This window comes from Paroedura picta, chromosome 4 (genome assembly GCF_049243985.1).
Source record: "Paroedura picta isolate Pp20150507F chromosome 4, Ppicta_v3.0, whole genome shotgun sequence".
Classification (NCBI taxonomy): domain Eukaryota; kingdom Metazoa; phylum Chordata; class Lepidosauria; order Squamata; family Gekkonidae; genus Paroedura; species Paroedura picta.
In genome coordinates this window covers 133,934,660-133,960,520 of record NC_135372.1, presented here as the reverse complement: position 1 = coordinate 133,960,520, position 25,861 = coordinate 133,934,660, and the positions used below count along the sequence as shown (strand labels likewise).

At 46.1% G+C, this 25,861-nt stretch overlaps 1 protein-coding gene across 3 annotated transcripts in view; it reads right to left on the bottom strand.

Annotated features, from left to right (window-relative positions):
• Positions 1-25,861, bottom strand: part of GNAS (GNAS complex locus) — a 233,298-nt gene that overhangs the window by 134,144 nt on the left and 73,293 nt on the right. Inside the window, exon 1 of one of the 3 annotated variants that reach the window (XM_077335723.1) lies at positions 3,901-4,946. The exons of 1 other annotated variant lie outside the window; for it this stretch is intronic. In XM_077335723.1, the coding sequence (XP_077191838.1) occupies positions 3,901-4,039 (139 nt within the window). In that variant the 5' untranslated portion in view covers positions 4,040-4,946. One more of the 3 variants, XM_077335724.1, reaches the window with a different exon arrangement.

Sequence of the window (25,861 nt, the reverse complement as noted above, 5' to 3'; positions counted from 1 at the left end):
CGAGAGGCAGAAGCCAACAAACCTGAGTTACTCACCGCAGGATTGAAAACTGAAAGGGGGAAAAAAAAGTAGTAATTGCCACTGGAAACTGCAGCCATCGCTAAAAATAAATGTCCAGCTGAAGTCATGTGTCAGAGCTGAAGCCAGGAATATTTCACTATTAATCTCCCCCCCCCCCCACTCCAGTGTCTATATCAAAACAAGCAGAACGGGACATTGAGGCAGGGGACAAGGGAGAGGTGAAAGGAAGGTCTTAATGGTCCAGAACAATCTCCATTTCAAAGGACAGAGGCAAATTAACGAGTCACTGCAGTTCGTATTCAGCAGAAGCACATGCCAGGCCGGGTCTGTAAGACCTTCACATCTTTAATTGCACCACAGCCCCATGATGCACACTGAAGCAGAGGGCACGAAGCCACTGCTGTCTGAAAAAAGGAAGCTCCTTCCACCGCCCTGCTAGAGTGCGGCATAAAAGCCGCCTCCTGCTCTCTACTTCCGTCGGCCTGGTGAGCGCAGCCTCCCATCCCTTCCACAGGCTCTATCCCCCCACATGCATACCCTCCTCTGAAGCACGGCAAGGCTGCAATTTGAAAATGGCCTCTTGCTCACCCCATGAGAAAAACGGCTTCCATGCCGCCTTCTATAAGCCGCCCTCTTCCCTTTCTCCCACTCAAGGCTACAAGGAAGTCCCTTTTCTCCCCACCCAGGCAGCACACTGCACCCACTCAGTCTGCACCATGCAGGGGCTTGGGCCGCAAAATCTGTCTGAGACGTTCAAGCACTCCAGCAGCCAGAGATTCCCTCTATTTCAAGACAAAAAAAAAGTCGGACTTTTCTTCTCCTTCTGCCGGAACACAAACTGGGCCTTGGTGATTCAGATATTGCTCTCGCATCTTCTCACAGCTTATCTTCCGAAAGAACTACCTTGGTGGGGTGGGGGTGCTTTCCCCAGCACTCACAGGCAGCATAAGCCTCCATTTTGAGCCTCACAGGCAAAACTAAGTATTAGCAGCTATATGTCAAAATAAATTTTTTGCCACGGCTCTCTCTCTTTTAGTCCTCTTCATCCACACAGCTATCCCATCCCTGTTCACTCAACACACAAGTACCACAAAATCCCTTCTGGAAGCCAACCTTTTGACACCACCAAAGCATAAAATTCTCACCCCTAACCTTCCCCCCCATAAGTACTGATGAAAAGCAGGTTCAGTAGAATTGTTCCAGTTCAGATGAGTAACTACATAAAGTATTTGCTAGTCATATGGCAGTAATATGTAAATAATAAGCTAAAGTCCATCTCATCAAGCAATATGAAGGTGGACCAAAAGTATTTTCCCCTCCCCAGAAAAATGTATTATGATACCCTATCACAGGACAGAAGAAGCCTCAGCCAACTAAAAAGAAATAGTAGGCAGAGACAAATTTAATTTCAAATCCCACTCCAATGTCTCTGTCTACAAGAGACAAAATCCTTAATTCTCTTCTCTCCTGTTTTCATCCTTTCATATAAGGAAAAGGCACAAAGTATTTGTCACGTCTGTGTCAATCTACGATTCTTTAAACCAGGACTCCAGAGCTGTATTTAGTCTTGTGAACAAGCCAATTAGAAAAAGGTGTTCTTTCTAGTCCACTATTCCTAATGTGTTCACAACATGCTGTAGTATTATTAATTCTCTGGACTTGTGCCTTTTATTACTACAAAGTACTATAAAATTCAAATCGAATGCATATTTCTTGCCATTAAACCGTGTGTCACAAGGACTGCATATAACTATAGCTTTAAACAGCCACATCTGGACTAGTATTCACAGACACAAAAGGAAGCTGTATTTTAATTACGAAGAGACGGCAGATTTTCTGAAAATTTTTCTAACAACCAATGCTTTAAAAATACGTATAAATGCTTCTGGCTCACATATTTAAGCTGTAATACTAATTTAAGTGTCAGTTTTAAATACAGATGCATGGAAGTGATTCCCAGCTAATTTAAAAGGAGCACTTCCAAGTATGAATACTTAAGATCACAGCCTTTGTATACTTTTATAGAACTTCACTGTGTAAGTCATTTAAGACTATGCCCCCCCCCCCAAAATTAGGCTTAAAAGGATTTGCACAAACTCTTTAATAAGGGAAGTGTTCCTATAAACTGGTTTCAATGCTAGACCTATGCCCTTCTTCCAAATTATTAATCTGAACCCTCTTGCCCCACTGTACCTGCAGCATATTCTAGAGGCCTTTAAAATTCATTTTCATCATTCCAGCCAGCACCAAAATTAATTCAGAACGCCTAGCATCTCTTTTGCTCCAAAATTTGTGTGTTCATAAGAAATCTTCCAGTGCCATTACACGTCTCTCCCATTTGATTTTAGAAAATAAAACTTGCTTTTTCATTGGTGCTCGTTTTATTCTGTTGGCTCGGCATCTCCAGGTATACTTTTAGAAACCAATGACTACATCGGTTGAAAATACACTAAACAAACAGGCCATCATTTGATATTAAAATCTATATGGAGCTAAATGCAGCCCAGTGCCCGGAAACAGATTCCCCCAAGCCCTATTTTGCCAACAGTAATGACCATAAAAATGACACAAGGAAGAATGCAAAAATCTATCACCGTATTAAAAATAGGCCTCTTGTTCCACTTTCTTCATAAGCCTCCTTTGCTGGCTTCGCATTTTAAGCCCTCTGCCCCTCTAAACCCCCCAGAAGCCCTGTCTCCTCGTCATCCATCTATCAAGAATATGCTCTTTGCCCCCAAACTTAGTAGTACACTGCAACTCCCCCACCACACACACACAGACACTTCCTGCAATGACTGGGATGTCTGGAGTCCCATTTTCAAAAGTGGGTGGGGGGAGAAAGGGGGGTGCCCAGCTCCTTTACATTTCCCATCCATCCTACACCCTTCAGCCCCCACCAACACCTGCAGGCAGCAAACCCCCCTTTCCCCAAACACCCCATTGCCTGCAAACCCCCAACTGAAAACATACCCCACAACCTACGGCGACTTCCCCTTCCCCTTATTCCCTCCCTTCTGAGACTCTCCCCCCACCCCTCGCCCCATACCAATGTCAGAATAACTTCACCAGAGGTGTGCCTGTCACCAACTCCTTTTTCTACTTTTCCTTGGATTAAGAGGCCCCAAAACGAGCTGCCTTTTCTACGTTCACCAGAGTGTGTGTGGGGAGTGTGTGTGTGTGTGTTTCCAAACCCCTCAAAAGCAGTGCTGGGTCATCTGCAATCGGCCACCTCACAAATAAAATCCTGAGGAGACCGGGGGACGGGGCGCGGAGGGAGAGAGGCGCTGACAAGAACTTTAATACCCACGGTGGGTGGGTGGGGTGGGGTGGGGTGGAGGGCGTGGGTGTGTGGTGCGGTGTGTTGTGTTGTCGTGTGGTTCCACCAAGCACTCTCTTTTTGGGGGGACGGCGCCGGAGGCCTCCCCGTTCCCCGCGGCTTCCCCTCGCCTCCTCAGCCAGCTCGGCCTCGACCGGCCCTCGCCCCACAAACGCACCCAGGGCACGGCCGCAGAGGCGGGCAAGGCGGGCGGGCGGGCCCGAGGCCTACCTGCCCCCCCCCCCAGCTACCCGAGGCCTTCCCCTCTGCTCTCCTCAGGAGCCCCGCGGCCTCCCCCACCCCGGCCAAGCGCGGGCCTTCCTCCCCATTTCCTCCCTCCGAGCTTCCCCGGCCCACCCCAGCGGCCTGCTTTCTTCCGCGGCAGGGCCCCACCTCTCCTCGGGCCCAGGCGCTGGCCGGGCCCCGTTATGCCTGCCTGCCTGCCGCCTACCCCACCCTCCCTCCCTCGGCCGTTACCCAGGCCCCGCGGGGCGGTCGGGCGGGCGGGCATTGGGCGCCCCGGTCCCTGTCCGCCGCGGGCCGCGCGAGCAGCCGCCCCTTACCCAGCAAGAGGAGCCGGTGCGTGGCCCGGTAGACCTGCTTGTCCTTCTGCAGCTGCTTCTCGATTTTCTTGTTGGCCTCGCGCTGCGCCTTCTCTTCGTTGCGCTGATCCTCAGTCTTGCTGTTCCCTAAGCAGCCCATTTTGGGGGGGCAGAGGGGAAGGGGGGGAGCAGGAGGGAAAGGAAGCAGGAAGCAACCGGGGCCGCCTGCGAGGAGGGGGAAAAAAAAAAGGGGGGTCCCCCCTCTCGCCGGGCTCGCTCTCCAGGAACCCCCCCCCCTAAAAAAAAAATAGGTGGGTTTTCCTCACTCCCAGCTGCCGCTTCCTAAAGGCATGGAGGGGACGGAGCCCGGAGCCTACTACCGGGGGGAGGGGGGGGAGGAGAAGAGCGATGACTTTGCTCCTGCTCACCCCGGGCCTCCTCCTCCTCTCCTCCTCCTCCTCTCGCCCAGATCGCTTTTCTCACACTGCAGATCCTCTTTTAAAAAAAAAATAGAAAGAGGGGTATGGGGGGGGGGACTGGGGAGGGGAGGGCTGGCAGCCACCAAAAAAACAGGGAGGGGGAAGAAAACCTCCGCAGGATCCCGGCTTGAGAAAAAGCAAAACGGCCTCCCTTCTTCTTCCTTCTTTCTTTCTTTCTCCCCCTCCCTAAAAAAACACGACCCCCCCAAAAAAAACCCTGCCTCCAAAATTATTATTATTTTGTATCCACGCCGCCTTCCACCGGCGGCGGAGCCTAAAGCGACGTCGCTCCCCTCCTCGGGGTTTCTCTTCCTTCCCTCGCCGCCTCGCTCTTAATAATAATAAAAAAAAAACACACACACACCCCAGCCGCCGCCAGAGATGCCTCTTGGGCGAGCCGAAGCGGAGAAACCTCCCCAAATCCTGGGCACGGCGGCTCTAGAAATGTCTCTTCCTCGCTGGCCTGCCCCCTCCGCGCCCGCCCGCCCCTTGCGACGCGCACGCCGCCTCTCCCTAAAAAGGGTGAAGCGCCCGAAAGGGTCAAAGCCAACCCCGGGCCGGAAAAAACGAGTCCCGCGCTTCCCTTGCGGCGCTGCGCCGAGCGGGGCTGCCCCTTCCTCCCCTAAGGGGGGCTCTTCCCAGCCAAGGACCCCCCCCCTCCTCCTCCTCCTCCTCCTCCTCCTCCTCCAGGTCCTTCCTCCTCCTCTCCGCCTTCCTTCGCTGCTGCTGCTGCCGCTTTGGGAGGAGGGAGGCTTTTTTCCACGGCCAGTTTCCAGGCGGGCTTGCAAATCTTGGGCAGCGCCAGCGGACCCGGGGCGCAAAAGGGAGGGTTAAAAAAAGGGTGGGGGGGGGCAGATCCGCGCTCGCCTCTCCCTCCCTCCCTCCCTCCCTCCCACCCAAAACACCCCCCCCCTTGCAAAAAAAAAAAATCCAGACCCACCCACCCCCTCCTCCTCCTCCTCCTCCTCCCCCCTTCCTACAGGCGGCTTGCGCGGCTCGCCCCCTCCCCAGTTTGAGGGCGCCTGCTCTGCATCGCTCCCTCGCTTTTATTATTGTTGTTGTTATAATTACTAATAATATTTCTTCCTCTAATATCCAGAGAGGGAGGGGGAGGGGTGGGGCGAGAGCCGCTCACACTGAACCATGGGAACGGAGCCGTTCACATGATGCCCAAACGTCAGGCGGAGCGGACGGGCTGAAGGCGCCCTCTTTAAACACCCGCGGGGAGAGGCGGCCGAGCGGTGGATCGCGTTGGATCGCTCGCGCCGGCCTCCGGGGCTTCGGGGGGCTGCAGGGACACACAAACACACACACAAACACAGTATTTATTCCCCCCACCCCCGCGGGCGGCATTTGCACGGCCTTTCTGCACATGATTTTGGCAGAGAAACTTTTGCGCGCGCGATTGGTGCCATTATTATTCCGCATTATTTATTATTATTATTATTACTACAGTCAGGCTACCGCCTGATGATTTTAAGAGCGGGATTAGCAAAGCGACTGTCAACCCGTCTTCCTTTCTGAATGGCCTTGGGGCGGGCTTTCCAGCAGAGGAAGCCCTGAGCAGGGAGATGAGTCCCCCCTGGGGGCTTATTAGGCGACCGAGGGAGCTTCGGGGCAATTAAAGCAAATGAACGGCAAGTAATTGAAAAGGAGGCGCAGGGAGCAAATCCCCAGCGGGCATCCTAAGGAACCCAGGGGTAGGTAGGCTGGGAAGAGAAACGCCACTTGAACCCTGGGGTTTTCTTGATGGGCAGGCTGGTTGGGAGTTAAACAAATTTTAAAAATATATATTCTAAATTAATTAACGCTTATCAGGTGATCGGACCATAGAGGCACAACTTCTGGGGAGGGAGAAGCAGAAAGTGTTTATTACTGTCTCTCATAGAATCATAGAGTTGGAAGGGATCTTTTGGGTCATCTGGTCCAACCCATTGCACTATGCAGGGCATTCGCACTGGTATTCTAGTAGTTCTACTGCATTGTTCATAATATCATATTGCACTGCTTTATGTCCTGTAAGTTACTTTGGGTCTAGGGAGAAAGGCAGGCTATAGAATAATATGTCTAAGAGAGTGTGTGTGTGGTATTGGACGGGAGAGGAAAAAATCCCCAGTGAGAAACACATCTTGGCTGTAAACATTTCTGTATGTGATATTCATGTTGCACCCATGAACTGGTCTGGTGCCTGTGCCAGCAGTGGTACCTGCCAAATATTTTTAGAAAGTGGGTGAGGCCATCAAGGCTTTTAACCAGCACGGCTTCTGATTGGCCTCTGAAAATTTATTTAATTAGTTTTGAAAACATTGCTTTGGCAGCTGATGTCGCCACAGCACAAGGAAGGTAAGCTGCCACAGCCATTGTGTGGCTTGCTCCGCCTCCTGTAACCATTTTGTGTTTGTAACCACCATGCTGTGTCAGAATTCCAAAAATCCCCACAGGGTCAAAAAGGATGGGGACCTTTGGAACTTGAGAGGGAGATTTCTGCTCAGCCTTGGAGTGCTGGTTGACTACAGGTAATTTATTTTATTTATTTATTCATATTTTTATACTGCCCTTCCCTACGGCTCTGGGCAGTTTACATAAAACATTTTTGAACATTCACATAGAACACTATCAAAATCAATATAACAGTATAACAATAACAACACATCAACTGGAACAATTAGAACGGCACTTCAACAGTAACTTGACAATCCCTCAGTAGGTTCAGTCCCTCAGTCTGGGGGCACCTGTAGGTGTTATGGCTCAGTCGGCCCCACTAAAATGCCTGGTGGAAGATCTCCTTTTTGCAGGCCCTGCGAAATTGTGGAAGTTCCGGCAGGGCCCTGATCTCTTCGGGGAGCTCATTCCACCAGGTGGGGGCCAGGACTGAAAAGGCCCTGGCCCTTGTTGAGGCCCGACGTACCTCTTTAGGGCCAGGGATCCGTAGCCAGTTGGAGGTGGAGGAGCGTAGAGCTCTTCTGGGGGTATAGGCAGGGAGGCAGTCTCTCAGATACACTGGGCCCAGACCATGTATGGCCTTAAAGGTGATTACCAAAACCTTAAGCTTAATCCGGAATTCAACTGGGAGCCAACCGAGTTCTTGGAGTACCGGCCGGATATGATGTCTTAGTGAGAATCCTGGCCACGGCATTCTGCACCAGTTGTAGTTTCTGGATCAAGGATAAGGGTAGGCCTGTGTAGAGCGAGTTGCAGAAGTCCAGTCTGGAGGTGACCATTGCATGGATCACTGTGACTAGGTGTTCTGGTAAGAAGTATTTACATAGGGAGAGCATTTTTATCTTCAAGGGTACCCTTCATTTTCCAACACCAATTAAATTGCTGCACTTGGAGGCGCTGTTACAATGAGAGCCGAGCTTCCTTTCCATCCTTGACGCTGGGTGGTACAGCCCTCACAGATACCAGGCAGGATGCTACAGCTGTCTCTTCCCCTAAACTACAGCTCAGTCTACAGACACCCACCCTTCACACAAACATACATATATCTGTCATAATAACTGAAAAATCAACATTTGCACCAAGGAAGGATACGAACATGTTGGTTTCATTTAGATTGGCTTTAGCTTGCCTCCTCTCCGTTTTCCAAATATTTCTACCGCTCACAGATGAGATTCGGAGTGACAAGCAATCCAGTTTTACAAACATGCAGAGAATGGAGAGTTCCCAGCTCACACTGTTTTAGAAGCGAACAAAAACCTTGCCTCCTACCTGGAGGTTATTTTTAATTTTCTTGACCTTTCCAGAGGTGGGGGGGGGGGAGGGAAGGAGTTGCTACGGTCGCTAAAACTAGTTAGGATAATACCTGTATTATTAAGGAATGAACAAATGTAGCCAGGATAAAAACATTACTTAAAAAAAACAAATTCAAAGGAGTTCAACCTATGTCAGCCAATATGTTGTTTGAAACATTTACTGTAAGCACCAGGGAAATTACGGTAAATGTCAACTGTTTTAAAACTAACCGGGATCAGAAAGAAACATATGGGGTTTGATTTAATTCTGTTAAGACACTTTAACTTAGCCATACCATATCAAGGCACTTCAGGCCTTATTATTATTATTTTTTACAGCAAAGATTACTGGATTAACACTGCCACCAAGTAGGCCACAAAGCCCTAAGTTTCTGGAAGATGCCAAGCAATCTTTTTTTGCTCAAGTCCCTCCTCAGAAGTCAAAGTCCACCCGTAAAGACGTTGGTGTACCAGTAAACAAAATGGTAGATGTGGGGAATGAGGAGGATTATGTTTGGTCAGACATATTTGGAGCAAACTAAGCCCCAAAGAGGCACTTCTAACATCTCAGGGACTCAACTTGAACTTCAGTTATGGCTGTGCAGGTCTGGGAGTTGATGAAGGGCACAAGCCAAGCCCACTGGCTTCTGCAGGGTTGCCAGTGCTGTTGCTTGGGCAGACATTTTGGCTCTGGGCGGCAAGCCCAACAGCCTAGTGTGCCCCTGTTAGCACATGTGCCAGGAAGTTGCTTCCCCATACTAGAACCGTTCTCTGCCAGTTCTAATAAATAGACACTAGCTTAATAAATGAGGTGATTCGTCTCTGGATCTTCCTTAACTCTCAGGTGTAAGATTCAAAAGCACAATAAAATCAGAGTCCAGTAGCACCTTTAAGACCAACAAAGATTTATTCAGGGCATGAGCTTTCAAGAGCAAGCACTCTTTTGTCAGACTATGATCTCCTTACGTGACAGGGAATATATAGCAAAAAACCTATTCTGTTACATCAGTAGACTGTGTCACAACCAAATACAGCCAATGATAATCCTTTATCAAAACAGCCAATCAATCCTCTGAATTCAGTGTATAACTCTTTTTAACTTTTTTAAAAGTCCTTCCTAGTTCTCTGGTGTCACTATATGTGGTGGTCTTGTGTAATAACTGGGGCTTGTTTTAATGGACTAGGCCCATTTAAATGTAGCCAATGGAGCATGACAGCCCTAGAAAAACAGTGTGGAAAAAACCAGGCATCCTCTTACAGCAAGTTCCTATCACAGAATTCCTGGTGATTCCAAGAGTGAAAAGATGTAGCTCTAGGAATTGCCAGAAACTCTAAGGTAAGAACTTCTGGTTTTACTATAGTTTCCAGCAATTCTTAGAGCTTCCCTTTTAACTTCCGGGGAGCTCTAGGAATTAACAGGAAATCAATGGTCTGGGTTTTCTGGCACTGGCAAACCACCCCATATTGAGTCTGCCATGAAAACGCTAGAGGGTGTCACCCAAGGGTCAGACATGATTCGGTGCTTGCACAGGGGATCCCTTTACCTTTACTTTTCTTAACGTTTTTTTCCCAGGGTGTTGCCCCCACCCTATAACCCTCCCTGTCAAAGTGGTAAGAATATCTACCCTGAGGAAGAATGCAATATTCTGACACCTGGGTCTGGTGAAATAGCTGTTGATACACCTGTCCCCTTGAGCCTTACTCCAACTGCCACAGGGAAAGAAATACACTTAATGTTTAATAGGCATTGGGTTCTTCCCACCTTTAGTCTGAATGCTAAAATCAAAGCTACCTTGCAGCAACATTTTTACTTTATTTCCATATTTGTGGTCCCCTTTCTCCTCATTAGGGACAGAAAGCAGCTTATTACCTTATTTGCCTACCCTCCATGTTATCCTCACAGCAACAAGCCTATGAGGTAAGGTAGGTCAAGAGAGAGTGGCTAGCCTAAGATCACCCAGTGAGCTGCTAAGGCAGAGTGGAGATTTGAATGTGGAACTCCCAGATCCTAGTTTAAAATCCCACTGGTATTTGCTACATCATGCATAGAGTTGAGAATTAAGCAAAGATTTTAAAAACTTTGCAAAAAAGTAATTTTTCCTGATTCCCTAATAAATATACAAGAGCTTAATAAGTGAAGTCATTAGTCTTTGAATCCTGCTTTAATTCTCAGATGCAGGGACTAGCCACAGTGAGTGTTTCCTCAAAGACCCAAAAACCTTGATTTATGGATAGAAACCAGTGATTGAAGGCTGGCAGTGCTGTTTTAATCGCCTAGCAACAGGTACTGAGGGCACCTGTTTCTTAAAGCTACAGGTGTTATTTCTATGATGTGGGGGTTAACCTTACAATTTTTTTAAGATTTCAGATTTTTCTGCACATTTTCCAGATATGTAAAAAGGTATTGTCTGTTCATATCCATAGCTTTAGCTATGTTGAACATTAGATATACAGCTTAGGTACCCCAACCATAAATGGCCAATTTTCCAAAATACATATTAACTTCCCATTTGTTCTCAGAGATATAAAAAAACATTTTGAGTACATCCTGGGTTAATATTCACACACTTACTGATATTGCCATTGGTTTTAAAGAATATGAAACGTTTTGGTAAATAAGAGGGTAATTTTAACACCCACACTTACCATGGGGTAATCTGATTTATATAACCACCTCAAGTGGAGCTTGAATATTGTTTTCGACTCTGTAGACAGACCTTGGGTTTGTGAGATGTGTTTTGCAGAAAAGGAAACTTGGCAAAACAGATGCCAAAATATATACTGACAACTGAGCCATTGTTCAAAAGCGGCTTGCCTTTGAACGGGATGGCATTTGAACACAGTGCTTAAGTGCCAGCTTTGAATTAATTTTGTGGTGAAATTCTCGTGACAAACTGTGCACCTGTCCCAGGTGCAGAATAAAAATTTTGAACGTTCGTAACCTTCTGCTCGAGTCTCACAGGGCAGCCATAGGTCAGGAATGATTTCTTTTTTCATAAGCAGACTCTCCCCAGGCTGTTACACAATGCTGAATTAGTACTATTCATAGAATCATATAGTTGGAAGGGAACTCCTGGGTCATCTAGTCCAACCCCCTGCACTATGCAGGACACTCACAAAAGATATAAAAGATAAAATTAATTTTCTGTATGGGTTTTAATAAAAATCTTCTCACCATTTTTTTTCCCAACTAGGAGGTGGTCCCTGACCCTCTTTAAAGTGAAAGGGTCACAAAATCATATGCTTGGATGTCACCATGTCACAAATAATTCCAAACACAACAGAATCCTGTTTGTTTGAACACTACAATAGAGATTGCCCAGCACAACTAGAAATGTATTTCAGTCTCATGGTGGGTGGTTTGTGCTATGATTTTTTCCAAATTGTTGTTCTTGGATACATTAAAAGATAATTAAAAAAAAACAAGCAGTGTCTTTTACGATCTTGGAATTCTTGGTTTATCAATGTGAAAAAAGGGCATCTCCTCCCTTTCAAAAACCAAAGGGATTTGTGCCTCATGCCTTGAGCACCTACAGCCATTTAATTGTTTATAATAATTGGTTGATATGCAGATCCAGCACTAGCCCGAGATATGGACGATTCTCAGAAATACAGAAGGGATACTCTCCATTCCATCCCACACACGGCTTCTGTTTATATGGTAGATAACTATTATAAGTATCCAGGCCTGGCTGGGATCACGGGCAGTCCTACACAAACCTGCAGCTGGAAAATATCTTTCCTCCATTTTAGGATTACTGAAATGGAGCTGTGAACTGGGGCTGTAGAAATTCTAGATCCATGGGCTGTTGACCATCTCCCAAGGGACCGTTCTCCTTCTGTATGTCCCAGTATGCCAAATACTGTCATCAAGGAGGCATCTGTTGGCCACCTCACCACTTGGGACACCCCACCCACCTGGCATCAACCAGAGCCCAGGCCATTTCTGTTGTGTATGCAGATCTAACGAGGACTGGGCTTGAGATCCTGAGCCAGATCACGGGAGGTGATGGTGCCACTTTACTCTGCTCTGGTTCGGCCTCACTTGGAGTCCTGTGTTCAGTTTTGGGCACTGCAGTTGAAAAGGGATACAGACAAATTGGAGCATGTCCAGAGGGGGGTAACAAAGATGGTGAGGGGTTTGGAGACCAAGACATATGAAGAAAGGTTGGGGGAGCTTGGTCTGTTTAGCCGGGAGAGGAAACGACTGAGAGGGGATCTGATGACCATCCTTAAATATTTAAAGAGCCTCTTGTGGCGCAGAGTGGTAAGGCAGCCGTCTGGAAGCTTTGCCCATGAGGCCGGGAGTTCAATCCCAGCAGCCGGCTCAAGGTTGACTCAGCCTTCCATCCTTCCGAGGTCGGTAAAATGAGTACCCAGCTTGCTGGGGGGTAAATGGTAATGACTGGGGAAGGCACTGGCAAACCACCCCGTATTGAGTCTGCCATGAAAACGCTAGAGGGCGTCACCCCAAGGGTCAGACATGACTCGGTGCTTGCACAGGGGATACCTTTACCTTTACTAAGTATTTAAAGGCTGCCATGTAGGATGGAGCAGAGTTCTTCTCTCTTGCCCTGCAGGGACAGACCAGAATCAATGGGATGAAATTAATTCAAAAGAAATTCCACCTAAACATCCGGAAGAAGTTCCTGACAGAGTGGTTCCTCAGTGGAACAGGCTTCCTCGGGAGTTGGTGGATTCTCCATCATTGGAAAATTTAAAACAGAGGCTGAATGGCCATCTGATGGAGAGGCTGGTTCTGTGAAGGCTCAAGGGAGTGGCAGGTTACAGTGGATGAGTGATAGGGTGGTGAGTGTCCTGCATAGTGCAGGGGGTTGGACTAGATGACCCAGGAGGTCCCTTCCTACTTGATTATTCTATAATTCATTCATTCATTCATTCATTCATTCATTCATTCATTCATTCATTCATTCTATTATTCGCTGCTCTCAGCCAAAGCCGGCTTGTGACAACTTCCAATACAAAAGAAGATACAATCTAACGGTAAAATACAAACCTATCCCCCAATTTAATAAAATTGATAACCCACAAGTGACGAACCAAAATTTACTCCGTCTCCCCTTCCCTCCCTGGTGATGGCTTCAGAACATGGAGTCAAACCCCCCCCCCCCCATCAGACTCCACGTATTGGGCAGAAGAAAGATGTAGTACCCTGATGTTATGTCATTCATGAGAGGGGGAAGAAGGAGACCGAGAGATCTTCCAGCCCTAGCCTCGGCCAAATGACTGACTGCAGATCTAACGAGGACTGGGCTTGAGGTCCTGAGCCAGATCACGGGAGGTGATGGTGCCACTTTGCTCTGATTAGGCCTCACTTGGAGTCCTGTGTTCAGTTTTGGGCACTGCAGTTGAAAAGGGATTTTGAAAGACCAGACATACCTCAGCCTTAAAGTCCCATTTACTTTTGTCCTGCAATCAAATGCTCAGCTCCTGGAAAGTTCACAGCTCACTCTCAGAGCTACCACAGTGGCACAGATTCCTTCCCCCACCTTTCTCCATATCTGGCCCTGGGGAACCTCGACTCCCACAGGAACAATTGAAGCTTTATTTCAGTAATGGTTTGCCAGCTGTAGAAAGCACTGGCCTTACCCCAGAAAGGAAAATGCAACGTTTCTGCACTGCGTCAGTCCCGAAGCACAGAAAATATTCAGGAATCCTCCTCCCACCTCTGAATTGTAACGAGACTCTACTCCAGACTCTCTCAATTCGTTTATTTAAAACCTTGATTCCACTTTTCCTGGCTTTCTCAAATCTCATGAAACTCTGGGGTTGATGGCCCTGGAAGGGTCTCCCGAATGGGTGGGAGTTAATTGATTTTTAATATATTTTGTAATTTGTTAAACATTTATAGGATATGACCATATATAGTCATGTTGATCCACCTGCCCTTCCAAAAATGGCCAGTGATGGGCCTGGAGGGGGTAGGACGGGAGGGGACCTCGGTAGGCATGTCCACAGCTCTGCTTCCCCACCGTATTCTGCTCAATTGCACCACTTCTTGTGTTTTTTCAAAGCCCGAAGAATGTTTCAGGGGCTTCTCAATGATAAAAAGTTGAGAACGGCTGCTCTATGCATATGATACATGCTCTAGATCATGCTTTTTTTTTTGGCCATGGCGCTTTATTATTATTATTATTATTATTATTATTATTATTATTATTATTATTATTAATGAATTTATTAATGAATTTATTAATGAATTTATTATTAAATTTATTACCCACCACAAGTGGGTATTTATTACAAAATAAAATAAATCAATACAATCCCCTAAAACCTGTATTTTCCCTTAAAACCAACAATTAAAAAACTACCAACAACCGGCGGCAACCAAAAAGCTACCAACCAACCGGTGGTATTTATATATAGCCCTCCCCGAAGGCTCAGGGCGGTTCACATAGAACAGAAACCATACAGCTTTTCTCAGGCTGGCACAGTGAGTTTGGCTAAAAAAGACTGAAGCTAAGAGTGAAATATTCTTGAGGTACCTTGTCCTATATGTACGTGAGACAGATGTCTAGAACAAGAAAAGCATGTGTGTCCATTTTTTTCCTTGAATGCAATAATTAAGCATGCACATATTGGGAGTATTTTTAATTGATATTGTTTTGTTTGTGAACTGCCACAAGCCAGTTTCTGGGGGTGGTGATATAGAAATGCAATGATAAATAAATGTTTGAGTCTGTAAAGGTAAAGGTATCCCCCGTGCAAGCACCGAGTCATGTCTGACCCTTGGGATGACGCCCTCTAGCGTTTTCATGGCAGACTCAATATGGGGTGGCCTTGACAGTGCCTTCCCCAGTCATTACCGTTTACCCCCCAGCAAGCTGGGTACTCATTTTACCAACCTCGGAAAGATGGAAGGCTGAGTCAACCTTGAGCTGGCTGCTGGGATTGAGCTCCCAGCCTCACGGGCAGAGCTTCAGACTGCAAGTCTGCTGCCTTACCACTCTGCGCCATAAGAAGCTCTGTTTGAGTCTGTAGTCCCCTTTAAATGTGCCAGGTGCCCCCAGGGGTCCATATGGCCCCCGTTGAGAATTGCTGCCCTAGACCTCACTTTCTCATCTTTTTTACCATTGAGAAACCCCTGAAACATTCTTCAGGCTTCGAGACACCCCAGAAGTGGTGCAATCGTGCAGGATCTGTTTGGGAAGAATAGCTGTGTACAAACCCACCTTGGGGCCCTTTTCCTTCCACCCCCTCCAGGCCCATCATTGGCCATTGGGAGGGCAGATCAACATGACTATTTATTTATTTATTTATTTATTTATTTAAAAATGTATGGTCATATATGGTCATCAACCGATAAATGTGTAATCTATTTTTAAAATATATTAAAAATTAATTACCTCCCACCCATATGGGAAACCCTTCCAGGGTTGCCAGGAAGAAGAAGAAGAAGGGTTGGTTCTTATATGCCGCTTTTCCCTACCCGAAGGAGACTCAAAGTGGCTTACAGTGGCCTTCCTATTCCTCTCCCCACAACCGACACCCTGTAGGGTGGGTGAGGCTGAGAGAGCCCTGATATCACTGCCCGGTCAGAACAGTTTTATCAGTGCCGTGGTGAGCCCAAGGTCACCCAGCTGGTTGCATGTGGGGGAGCACAGAATCGACCCCGGCATACCAGATTAGAAGTCTGCACTCCTAACCACTACACCAAACACCAAAACCCTGGTTGAGAAAGCCTGCTCTCGATTATCACTTTAACTCACTATTAAATGTTGTGTTAGAATGTTTCGATGTCTATCCATGCTCACAATAACCGCATGAGCCCTCTGATCAATACACAGTCGCGACTTGTGAATGTGCTAATTTTACTAATGAGATATATCAGGGACCAGATGGTCTTGAAGCCAAATCATTCTAAAAATCCAAGGGGGAAAAATGTTTCATGACAAAGGGCTTGACTTCAGCATAATCTAACGAAATCGTCTGAGGAGTAGAAAGTGCTCTCCACTGTGCTAAATCATTGTCTCCCTGACCAGTAATCCCTGACTCAGTGGATGTTCGGGCTGTACAGAACAGGAATGTTAGCAGCGTGTCTTCAAAGGAGAAAAAAAAAAGAAGCTAATACATATCCTTTGCAACCACAGCATACCTACCATTGCTATCAGTGTGGTAATCCTAGCCACAAAGCAGATTTTACTGGATGTCCTGCATGGATAGTAACACACAAGAAGTGCAATAAAACGGGATGTTTTGCTGGAGTTTGTGAATTTGTACCTAACGGTATATCAGAAAAGGCCACTGAAAGGAATACAGATATTGAGTCTTCTGACCAAGTTCTCACTGTGACCCAAGCGTGTCCATTGCCACGTTGGTGAGTTGGTGAGTCAATGGCCATGAGATTTGGATGCCTGCAGATTCCAGTTCCCCCTATAGCAGGGGTAGTCAACCTGTGGTCCTCCAGATGTCCATAGACTACAATTCCCATGAGCCCCTGCCAGCGTTTGCTGGCAGTGGCTCATGGGAATTGTAATCCATGGACATCTGGAGGACCACAGGTTGACTACCCCTGCCCTATACTATAAATCCCCATAATCTGAACATAGTGCTATTTCTACTGACTGCCTGCATTCTTCAGATATGTGCCTAGAGCAGCCTTTCTTAGCTTTTTTTTTACCATTGAGAAACCCCTGAAACATTCTTCAAGCTTTGAGAAACCCTGGAAGTGGCACGATTGTGCAGAATATGGTTGGGAAGCATAGCTGTGTACATGGCCACCCGGAGCCCCTCCCCTCCCCACCCCCTCCCGGTCATTTAGGGAAGGGGGCAGTCATATCACCTGATAAATGTTTAATAAATTAAAAATAATAATAATTCCCACTCATTCGGGAAACCCTTCCAGGGCTGTCAAGAAACCACAGGGTATCATGAGAATACAGAAGAATATGGAGGGTCTCCCATCAAAGGCTTCTTCATGGCTAATTGTCAACACAAAAGCCATAAGGCTTATGGAAAGGTGCATGTAGCTCAGACGGTTGTTTCCATACATGGCTGGAGTCATCAAAGGGGTCTCCAAATTACACTGGATCCTAACAATATGGAACCTGCCTTGCAAACTATGGGACGTTCGCACATGAACGTGATTCCCGCTTCCAGATGTCTTCACTTGTGGTGGCCAGAAAGTTCAAGCACAAGATTACACTCAAAGAAAAGTCAGTAACAATAAAACATAAAGTAAGAAATGTACCCACTGCGATGAGACAACCGTTCAAGGAAGAGATTCTCAAATTGTTCAAAGCTGATATCCTCAAACCTGTCGACTTTTCAGTATGGGTTCCTCCCATTATTTTAGCCAGGAAGACCAATGGGTCAATTTGTTTGTGTGTGGACCTGAGAGACTTCTACACAAATGTCAAGGACTTTTATTCTCTGCTCAGTGTTAGTGCAATGCTGCTTACTTTCAAAGATGCCCAGGTCCTTACCGATCTGGATTTATCCTGGCCTCACCCGCAATATGGCAGAACAGCTGGCTTACAGGCTCTCCAGAACTGTTTTAAGAGTCCTGGAGGGCCAGGAAAACAGTACATAAGGGGTGATCATGCTGCGTGTGATCCTCTCAAAATTCATGGTCACCATGGTGTGTGAGCAGTGCAATGGGCTGTTTTTTTTGTTTTGTTTTGTTTTTTGAGCTTCAGTACACACGACTGGAAACCCAGATTTTTTTTTTTAGGGTTCGTGTTTCACACATACCAAAGCTGGAAAATACACATTTCCTGTTTCACACAAAATGGTGGGTGTGCTTAATGAAAGGACTATGGGTAGCTCGTCGTCCTGTTATTCAAGGTGGGAGTACTAAACTCTTAACAGAACTGTGTTTCTGTTTTCAGGAAATGATTGAGAACAAATCTTAGTAGGGGATAAGAGAACCTTTACCCATTTTCTTTCACTGCACTCCACTGCAGAGCTCCTCTGAAGAAGCCCAGAGATGTGGGAGTATCAAAATGTTTTTGCATGGCCCACATTAATTCCCATGGGCCTGGTTCAGAGGATTGTGCCCTAAGCCGTCATTTTCCTCTTTGATCCGGAGCACAATTGTGCATTCAACATTTTAGATTCCGTTACAAATCACTGCATTTATAAGCAGTAAAGAAGAAAGAAATTCAGAAAATTCCCCCGAGGTGGTTCTAGTTTTATACAATGTTTGCTTTTTAAGTACCGATCTTTCAAACACTGTTTTATTTTTATCTTTATGTAATTAGGCTATTTCTGACTTTAAAATATATTTATCTGTTAGGGCAGCTGAATAACATGACAGTATCTTTGTGGATATTTGAGAGTTGTGGCAATGAAGACTACAGGCTAAATGCTAAAAAAGAGGACCAGGATGGCTCATTATCATTCCTCTAGTGCATAAAATTGCCTTTTTCCAACCCTATGGCCATGGAGGAGACCCTGAAATAATTTTTCAGATTTCGAGGAGCCCCGGAAGTGATGCCAGCTGGCCACGCCCCCTGCCATGTCCCCGTGACATCACTTCCTTTTGCTCCCTCTCCCTACTTTTAGTACTACTATAGCGACTCTGCCTCATGTAGGCTGGAAAGAAGTGTAGGAGCTGAGACGAAAGTCCAGGCCCCCCCATTTCATTTCAGAGCCTCTCCAGGACCCCCTCAAAACTCCCATGGGCTTCCAGGGTCCACGGACCCCTGGCTGGGAATCCCTGGCATAAAGCCTTCTGACAACACAAGACCCCCCACCCCCTATGTTTGACTGTTTTTTTATTGTGTTTTACTTTTACTGGCTTTGATTCGTGGCTTCCCTTATTTATTTATTTTTGCTAGCCACCACAGTGAACAGGTGTTCTCAGAAGCACCCCACTGTATTCACTGGAGCTGATTTCCAGGAATCTGGTCTTAGGGTGGCAGCCTTGGCCTGCCATCCTGTGCACATTTTTCTGGCAATATGTTCCATCAGAGCTTGACAACAGAATGAGGAAGGTGCTCTCCCGCAGGACAGTGGGAAAGGAGGCAAGGAGTGGTCGAGCTGGGATTCACGTACAGAGCAGGATTTCTAACTTAGGGCTGTAGAAAGTTTGTTGCACCAAAAGTAGTCTTTGAACAACACTGTGAGCCCAGTGGCACTTTTTATGTATTTATTTATTTGATTTCTATACCACCCTTCCATATGGCTCAGGGCGGTTTACATACAACATGGGGGATACATGGAACGAATTAATATATAACATAAAGAAATACAACAACAACAACAATTTTAAGATCAATATGTTTTTATTCAGGATATAACGTTTCCTGTGCAAGCGCACGTCTTCCTATGAAAGCTTATAAGGTAAAGGTAAAGGTATCCCCTGTGCAAACACCGGGTCATGTCTGATCCTTGGGGTGACGCCCTCTAGTGTTTTCATGGCAGACTCAATACGAGGTGGTTTGCCAGTGCCTTCCCCAGTCATTACCATTTACCCCCCAGCAAGCTGGGTCCTCATTTTACTGACCTCAGAAGGATGGAAGGCTGAGTCAACCTTGAGCCCGGCTGCTGGGATTGAACTCCCAGCCTCATGGGCAGAGCTTCAGACAGCATTTCTGCTGCCTTACCACCCTGCGCCACAAGAGGATCTATGAAAGCTTATATATCTTGAATAAAACTTTCTTGGTCTTAAAGGTGCCACTGGACTAAAATTTTGCTCTGCTGTTTCAGGCCAACATGGCGACCCATCTGCATCTATCTATCTTCATGTTTTACTTTGACAGCAGTCTTTGACTGGGTTCTAATTAACGGTTTAATTCTGGTTGATGCTTCTGGCCTTTGCAATGAGAATTAAATTCACATGTAAGAGGTGTAAAGGCATGTATACTCCTACTTAGAAGGATGTTCTTCAAAGTTTACCTTCACTGAATTGTTTGTAGAAAGTTCAGTGGCCCCTTTCCTATACTGGCTTTTATTGGGTTCCCCTTTGTTCTGGAGAGATTTCTTCTCAGGTTTCCCAAAATCTAGGTTGCAACAAACTGGGAGAATCCATAAAGACCCCAAAAATGGAATCATTTGGAGCTCGCAGATTCCTGGAGCTGTACAAAAATATGTCTATGTGACGCATTTTGCAGTTTCAAATCCTATTTATTGTGGTTTTAAACTGCATTGCAAACAAAGTCATTGCCATAAATATAAATTAACCAATATAAGAAGAGGAAGAACTGTTTTTTTTATAACCCCCTTTTCAGAACCTGAAGGAGTCCGAAAGCGAGACCCTGTGAGGTAGGAGGGGCAAGAAGGCTCTGAGAGAAGTTATTTTCATGTCACTTCCAGGTTCACGGGAAGTGACATCAGCTCTGGCATTTGGACGAAACTCTACCTCAGAGCATCCCTTGTGTTTCCTGACAATCTGCTGACATCACTTCCTGGTGTATAGGGAGTGACATTAGTGTATCGGGATGCTGCCCATGTTCTTCTTTGGGATGCTTTGGGCTGAACCTGCGTTGAGCGGGGGTTGGACTAGATGGCCTGTGTGGCCCCTTCCAACTCTATGATTCTATGATTCTCCGCTGCCCGCTATCCCTTCCCCCGTACCCAGTGGGGAAATGACAGGCCTATTCCAATCACATGGTGGCCTTCTGTCAGAAGCCAGACCCTTCTGTGCAGGCTTCCCTCACCTGCTCCCAGCTTAGATTTTCCCTCCACATTTTAATACGTCCGGCTTCTAAAAGAGACAAATAGCATCGTCGTGACAGAATAATTCACGACACTTTTCTAACAGAACTTCTGTCGCCTCCCTTCGTAAGAACAGCTTTTAAAACTCGCCGGCTGAAAAATCTGCTAACCAACTCCAACGGAAAACTCAAAACACACGCATAAATCCAGTTTTGCAAATGGGTGATCGTTGGCTTAGAGGAACACGATGCAGCTGTTTTTACATCTGAAATGCCTTTTGTCAAAATAAAATAGGCAGGTTGGCGTTGGACTGATATATCCCAGATGAGGATCTGGCGTTATGTCCAGTGCTGGAGTTAACAAAATTGATGCTAAAGTGTTATTTTAGGAACAGCCCAGCCCTGTATCTGCTAAGGAAATATTAACTAGAATAACTGCGTTTGCTAGAATTAGAAAGGATATTTCTCTCTGGAATTCTTTCAGCATTATATGCATTGCATTGAATTATATTCATACGTATGTGAAGTTCAAGCCCAGTGGCACCAATAAAGTTATATTCAAAGTATAAGATTTCATGTATACATACACTTCTTTAAATACATTAAAAGAGAAGTTAGGGCAGAGGGAGACTGGTGGGTTCATAAATCAGGACTCTGAGAGTTCATTTCAGCTCTTTATTGTGATACCCAACATGATGGCACAAAGAGGCAAAAACCAAACCAAAGCTTGGTTTAGTAATTAAGAGCCGTGGCTTCTAATATCTCCTGTTGGGTTTGATCCCCCAGCTGGCTGAACCTGGGCTCGCTGCAGCACTGATAAAGCTGTTCTGACCGAGCAGTGATATCAGGGCTCTCTCAGCCTCACCCACCTCACAGGGTGTCTGTTGTGGGGAGAGGAAGGGAAGGTGAATGTTAGCTGCTTTGAGACTCCTTCTGGTTGAGAAAAGCGGCATATATGAACCAACTCCTCCTCTTCTTCAGTAATATCACGGCTCTCCCAGCCTCACCTCCCTCACAGGGTGTCTGTTGTGGGAAGAGAAAAGGAAAGGCAGTTGTAAGCTGCTTTGACTCCTGGAAGAGAAAAGCGGCATATAAGAATCCACTCTTCTTCCTGAAGATGTGCTACAGGATACAGTCATGAAAATCGCCACAGGGAAGCTGGCTTGGCTCCAAATCCCATGTCCCAATGGCAGCTCATTTAGGAGAAAGCCTCTTCCATCGTAGTAAGCAGCGTCAATCTTGCATGCAGCACAACAATTTTTAGAGTGCTTAAAGAGAAGGGGTATCAATTCCCATCACCTCAAAAATATCCTCCCGTTAACGGCCTTGCTTAAGTCTGAAGGTCTTGCAAACCTACAATGTGTGCATGCACACTTTTCTTTTGATCCACTTGTCCCCAAATACTAGAACTTGAGGGAATCCAAAGAAACTGATTGGTAGTAGGTTCAGGATGAACAAAAGGAAATACTACTTTACACAGAGAGTGATTAAAATGTGGAATTCGCTGCCAGACGATGTAGGTTTAAAGGGGGAGTAGATTGTTGTTGTTATGTGCGAAGTCGTGTCCGACCCATCGCGACCCCATGGACAATGATCCTCCAGGCCTTCCTGTCCTCTACCATTCCCCGGAGTCCATTTAAGTTTGCACCTACTGCTTCAGTGACTCCATCCATCCACCTCATTCTCTGTCGTCCCCTTCTTCTTTTGCCCTCGATCTCTCCCAGCATTAGGCTCTTCTCCAGGGAGTCCTTCCTTCTCATGAGGTGGCCAAAATATTTGAGTTTCATCTTCAGGATCTGGCCTTCTAAGGAGCAGTCAGGGCTGATCTCCTCTAGGACTGACTGGTTTGTTCGCCTTGCAGTCCAAGGGACTCGCAAGAGTCTTCTCCAGCACCAGAGTTCAAAAGCCTCAATTCTTTGACGCTCGGCCTTCCTTATGGTCCAACTTTCGCAGCCATACATTGCAACTGGGAAGACCATAGCCTTGACTAAACGCACTTTTGTTGGCAGGGTGATGTCTCTGCTTTTTAGGATGCTGTCTAGATTTGCCATAGCTTTCCTCCCCAGGAGCAAGCGTCTTTTAATTTCTTTGCTGCAGTCCCCATCTGCAGTGATCTTGGAGCCCAGGAAAATAAAATCTGTCACTATCTCCATTTCTTCCCCTTCTATTTGCCAGGAATTGAGAGGGCCGGATGCCATGATCTTTGTTTTCTTGATGTTGAGTTTCAAGCCAACTTTGGCACTCTCCTCCTTCACCCGCATCAACAGGCTCTTTAGTTCCTCTTCACTTTCTGCCATTAGAGTGGTATCATCTGCATATCTGAGGTTGTTGATATTTCTCCCTGCAATCTTGATCCCAATTTGTGACTCCTCTAATCCCGCATTTCTCATGATGTGCTCTGCATACAAGTTAAATAGGCAAGGCGACAGTATACAGCCTTGCCGAACTCCTTTCTCAATTTTGAACCAGTCAGTGATTCCATGTTCAGTTCTCACTGTTGCTTCTTGACCTGCATATAAATTCCTCAAGAGACAAATAAGATGCTCTGGTATTCCCATCTCTTTAAGAACTTGCCACAATTTGTTGTGCTCCACACAATCAAAGGCTTTAGCATAGTCAATGAAGCAGAAGTAGACGTTCTTCTGGTACTCCCTAGCTTTCTCCATGATCCAGCGTATGTTGGCAATTTGATCTCTAGTTCCTCTGCCTCTTCGAAATCCTGCCTGTACTTCTGGAAGTTCTCGGTCCACATATTGCTGGAGCCTAGCTTGTAGGATTTTGAGCATAACTTTGCTAGCATGAGAAATTAGTGCGATGGTGCGGTAGTTTGAACATTCTTTGGCATTGCCCTTCTTTGGGATTGGAATGTAAACTGACCTTTTCCAATCCTGTGGCCATTGTTGAGTTTTCCAAATTTGCTGGCATATTGAGTGTAGCACTTTTACTGCATCGTCCTTTAAGATTTTGAATAGTTCAACTGGAATGCTGTCACTACCACTAGCTTTATTGTTGCTCAGACTTCCTAAGGCCCATTTGACTTCACATTCCAGGATGTCTGGCTCCAGGTCAGTAACTACCCCATTGTGGTCATCAGGGATGTTAAGCTCGCTCTTGTATAGTTCTTCTGTATAATTTTGCCACCTTTGTTTGATCTCTTCTGCTTCTGTGAGGTCCCTACCATTTTGGTCCCTTATCATACCCATCTTTGCATGAAACGTTCTCTTCATATCTCCAATTTTCTTGAAAAGATCTCTGGTCCTCCCCATTCTATTGTTTTCTTCTATTTGTTTGCACTGTTCATTTAAGAAGGCATTCTTATCTCTTCTAGCTTTTCTCTGGAATTCTGCATTCAATTGGGTGTATCTTTCTCTTTCTCCCTTGCCTTTCACTTCCCTTCTCTCCTTAGCTATTTGTAAAGCTTCCTCAGACAGCCATTTTGATTTCTTGCATTTCTTTTTCTTTGGGATGGTTTTAGTTGCTACCTCTTGTACAATGTTGCGAACCTCCGTCCATAATTCTTCAGGCACTCTGTCTATCAGATCTAATTCCTTAAATCTATTTGTCACCTCCACTGTGTATTCGTCAGGGATATGATTTAGTTCATACCTGAGTGGCCTAGTGCTTTTCCCTACTTTCTTCAATTTAAGCCTAAATTTTGCAACAAGAAGCTCATGATCTGAACCACAATCAGCTCCTGGTCTTGTTTTTATTGACTGGATAGAACTTTTCCATCTTTGGCTGCAGAGCACATAGTCAATCTGATTTCTGTGTTGACCGTCTGGTGATGTCCATGTGTAGAGTCGTCTCTTGGGTTGCTGGAAAAGAGTGTTTGCTATGACCATTGTATTCTCTTGACAAAATTCTACCAGCCTGTGCCCTGCTTCATTTTGTACTCCAAGGCCAAACTTGCCTGTTATCCCGGTTATCTTTTGGCTTCCTACTTTAGCATTCCAATCCCCCATGATGATAAGCACATCATTTTTGGGCGTTGCTTCTAGAAGGTGTTGTAGGGCTTCATAGAACTGATCAACTTCATCCTCTTCAGCAGCAGTGGTTGGGGCGTAGACCTGGATCACTGTGATGTTGAATGGTTTGCCTTGGATTCGAACTGAGATCATTCTGTCATTTTGGGGACTGTATCCCAAGACTGCTTTTCCTACTCTCTTATTGATTATGAAGGCTACTCCATTTCTTCTGCGAGATTCTTGTCCACAGTAGTATACCTGATGGTCATCTGAATTAAATTCACCCATTCCTGTCCATTTTAGTTCACTGATTCCTAAAATGTCGATGTTCAGTCTTCTCATTTCTTGTTTAACCACGTCCAGCTTGCCTTGATTCATGGATCTGACGTTCCAGGTTCCTATGGAATAAAAATCTTTACAGCATCGGACTGTCTTTTCGCCACCAGTTACTTCCACAACTGAGCGTCCTTTCGGCTTTGGCCCAGCCGCTTCATTCATTCTGGCGCTACTCGTACTAGCCGTCTGCTCATCCCCAGTAGCATATTGGACACCTTCCGACCTGAGGGGCTCATCTTCCAGCGTCATATCGTTATGCCTATTGGAACTGTCCATAGAGTTTTCATGGCAAAGATACTGGAGTGGTTTGCCATTGCCTTCTCCAGTGGATCACCTTTTGTCAGAGCTCTCAGCTATGACCTGTCCGTCTTGGGTGGCCCTGCACGGCATAGCTCATAGCTTCACTGAACTACGCAAGCCCCCTTGCCACAACAAGGCAGCGATCCTTGAAGGGGGGAGTAGATAGCTTCTATCAATAGCTACTAGCCATGGTAACTGGAGCAGAACCTCCATATTCCGAGGCACTATTTCTCTGAATCACAGAACCAGGAAGCAACATCAGGGGAAGTCCTTAGCCTCTATGCCAGTGGTTCTCAACCTGGGAGTTGGGACCCCTTTAGAGGCTGAACGACCCTTTCACAGGGGTTACGCCAGGACAAACAGCTTGGCGGGGGGGGGGCACCATCCATACAACACCCTTGTGGGGTAGATCGAGATAGAGCATTCATCTGTCTGGAGCAGTGGAAAAGAGAGATTGGCATGGTGGGACAAGAAGCAGAACTTAACTGAGAAACCCTGGGGAAAAAAACAATTGATATACAATCATGAACAATGGATCTTCACGC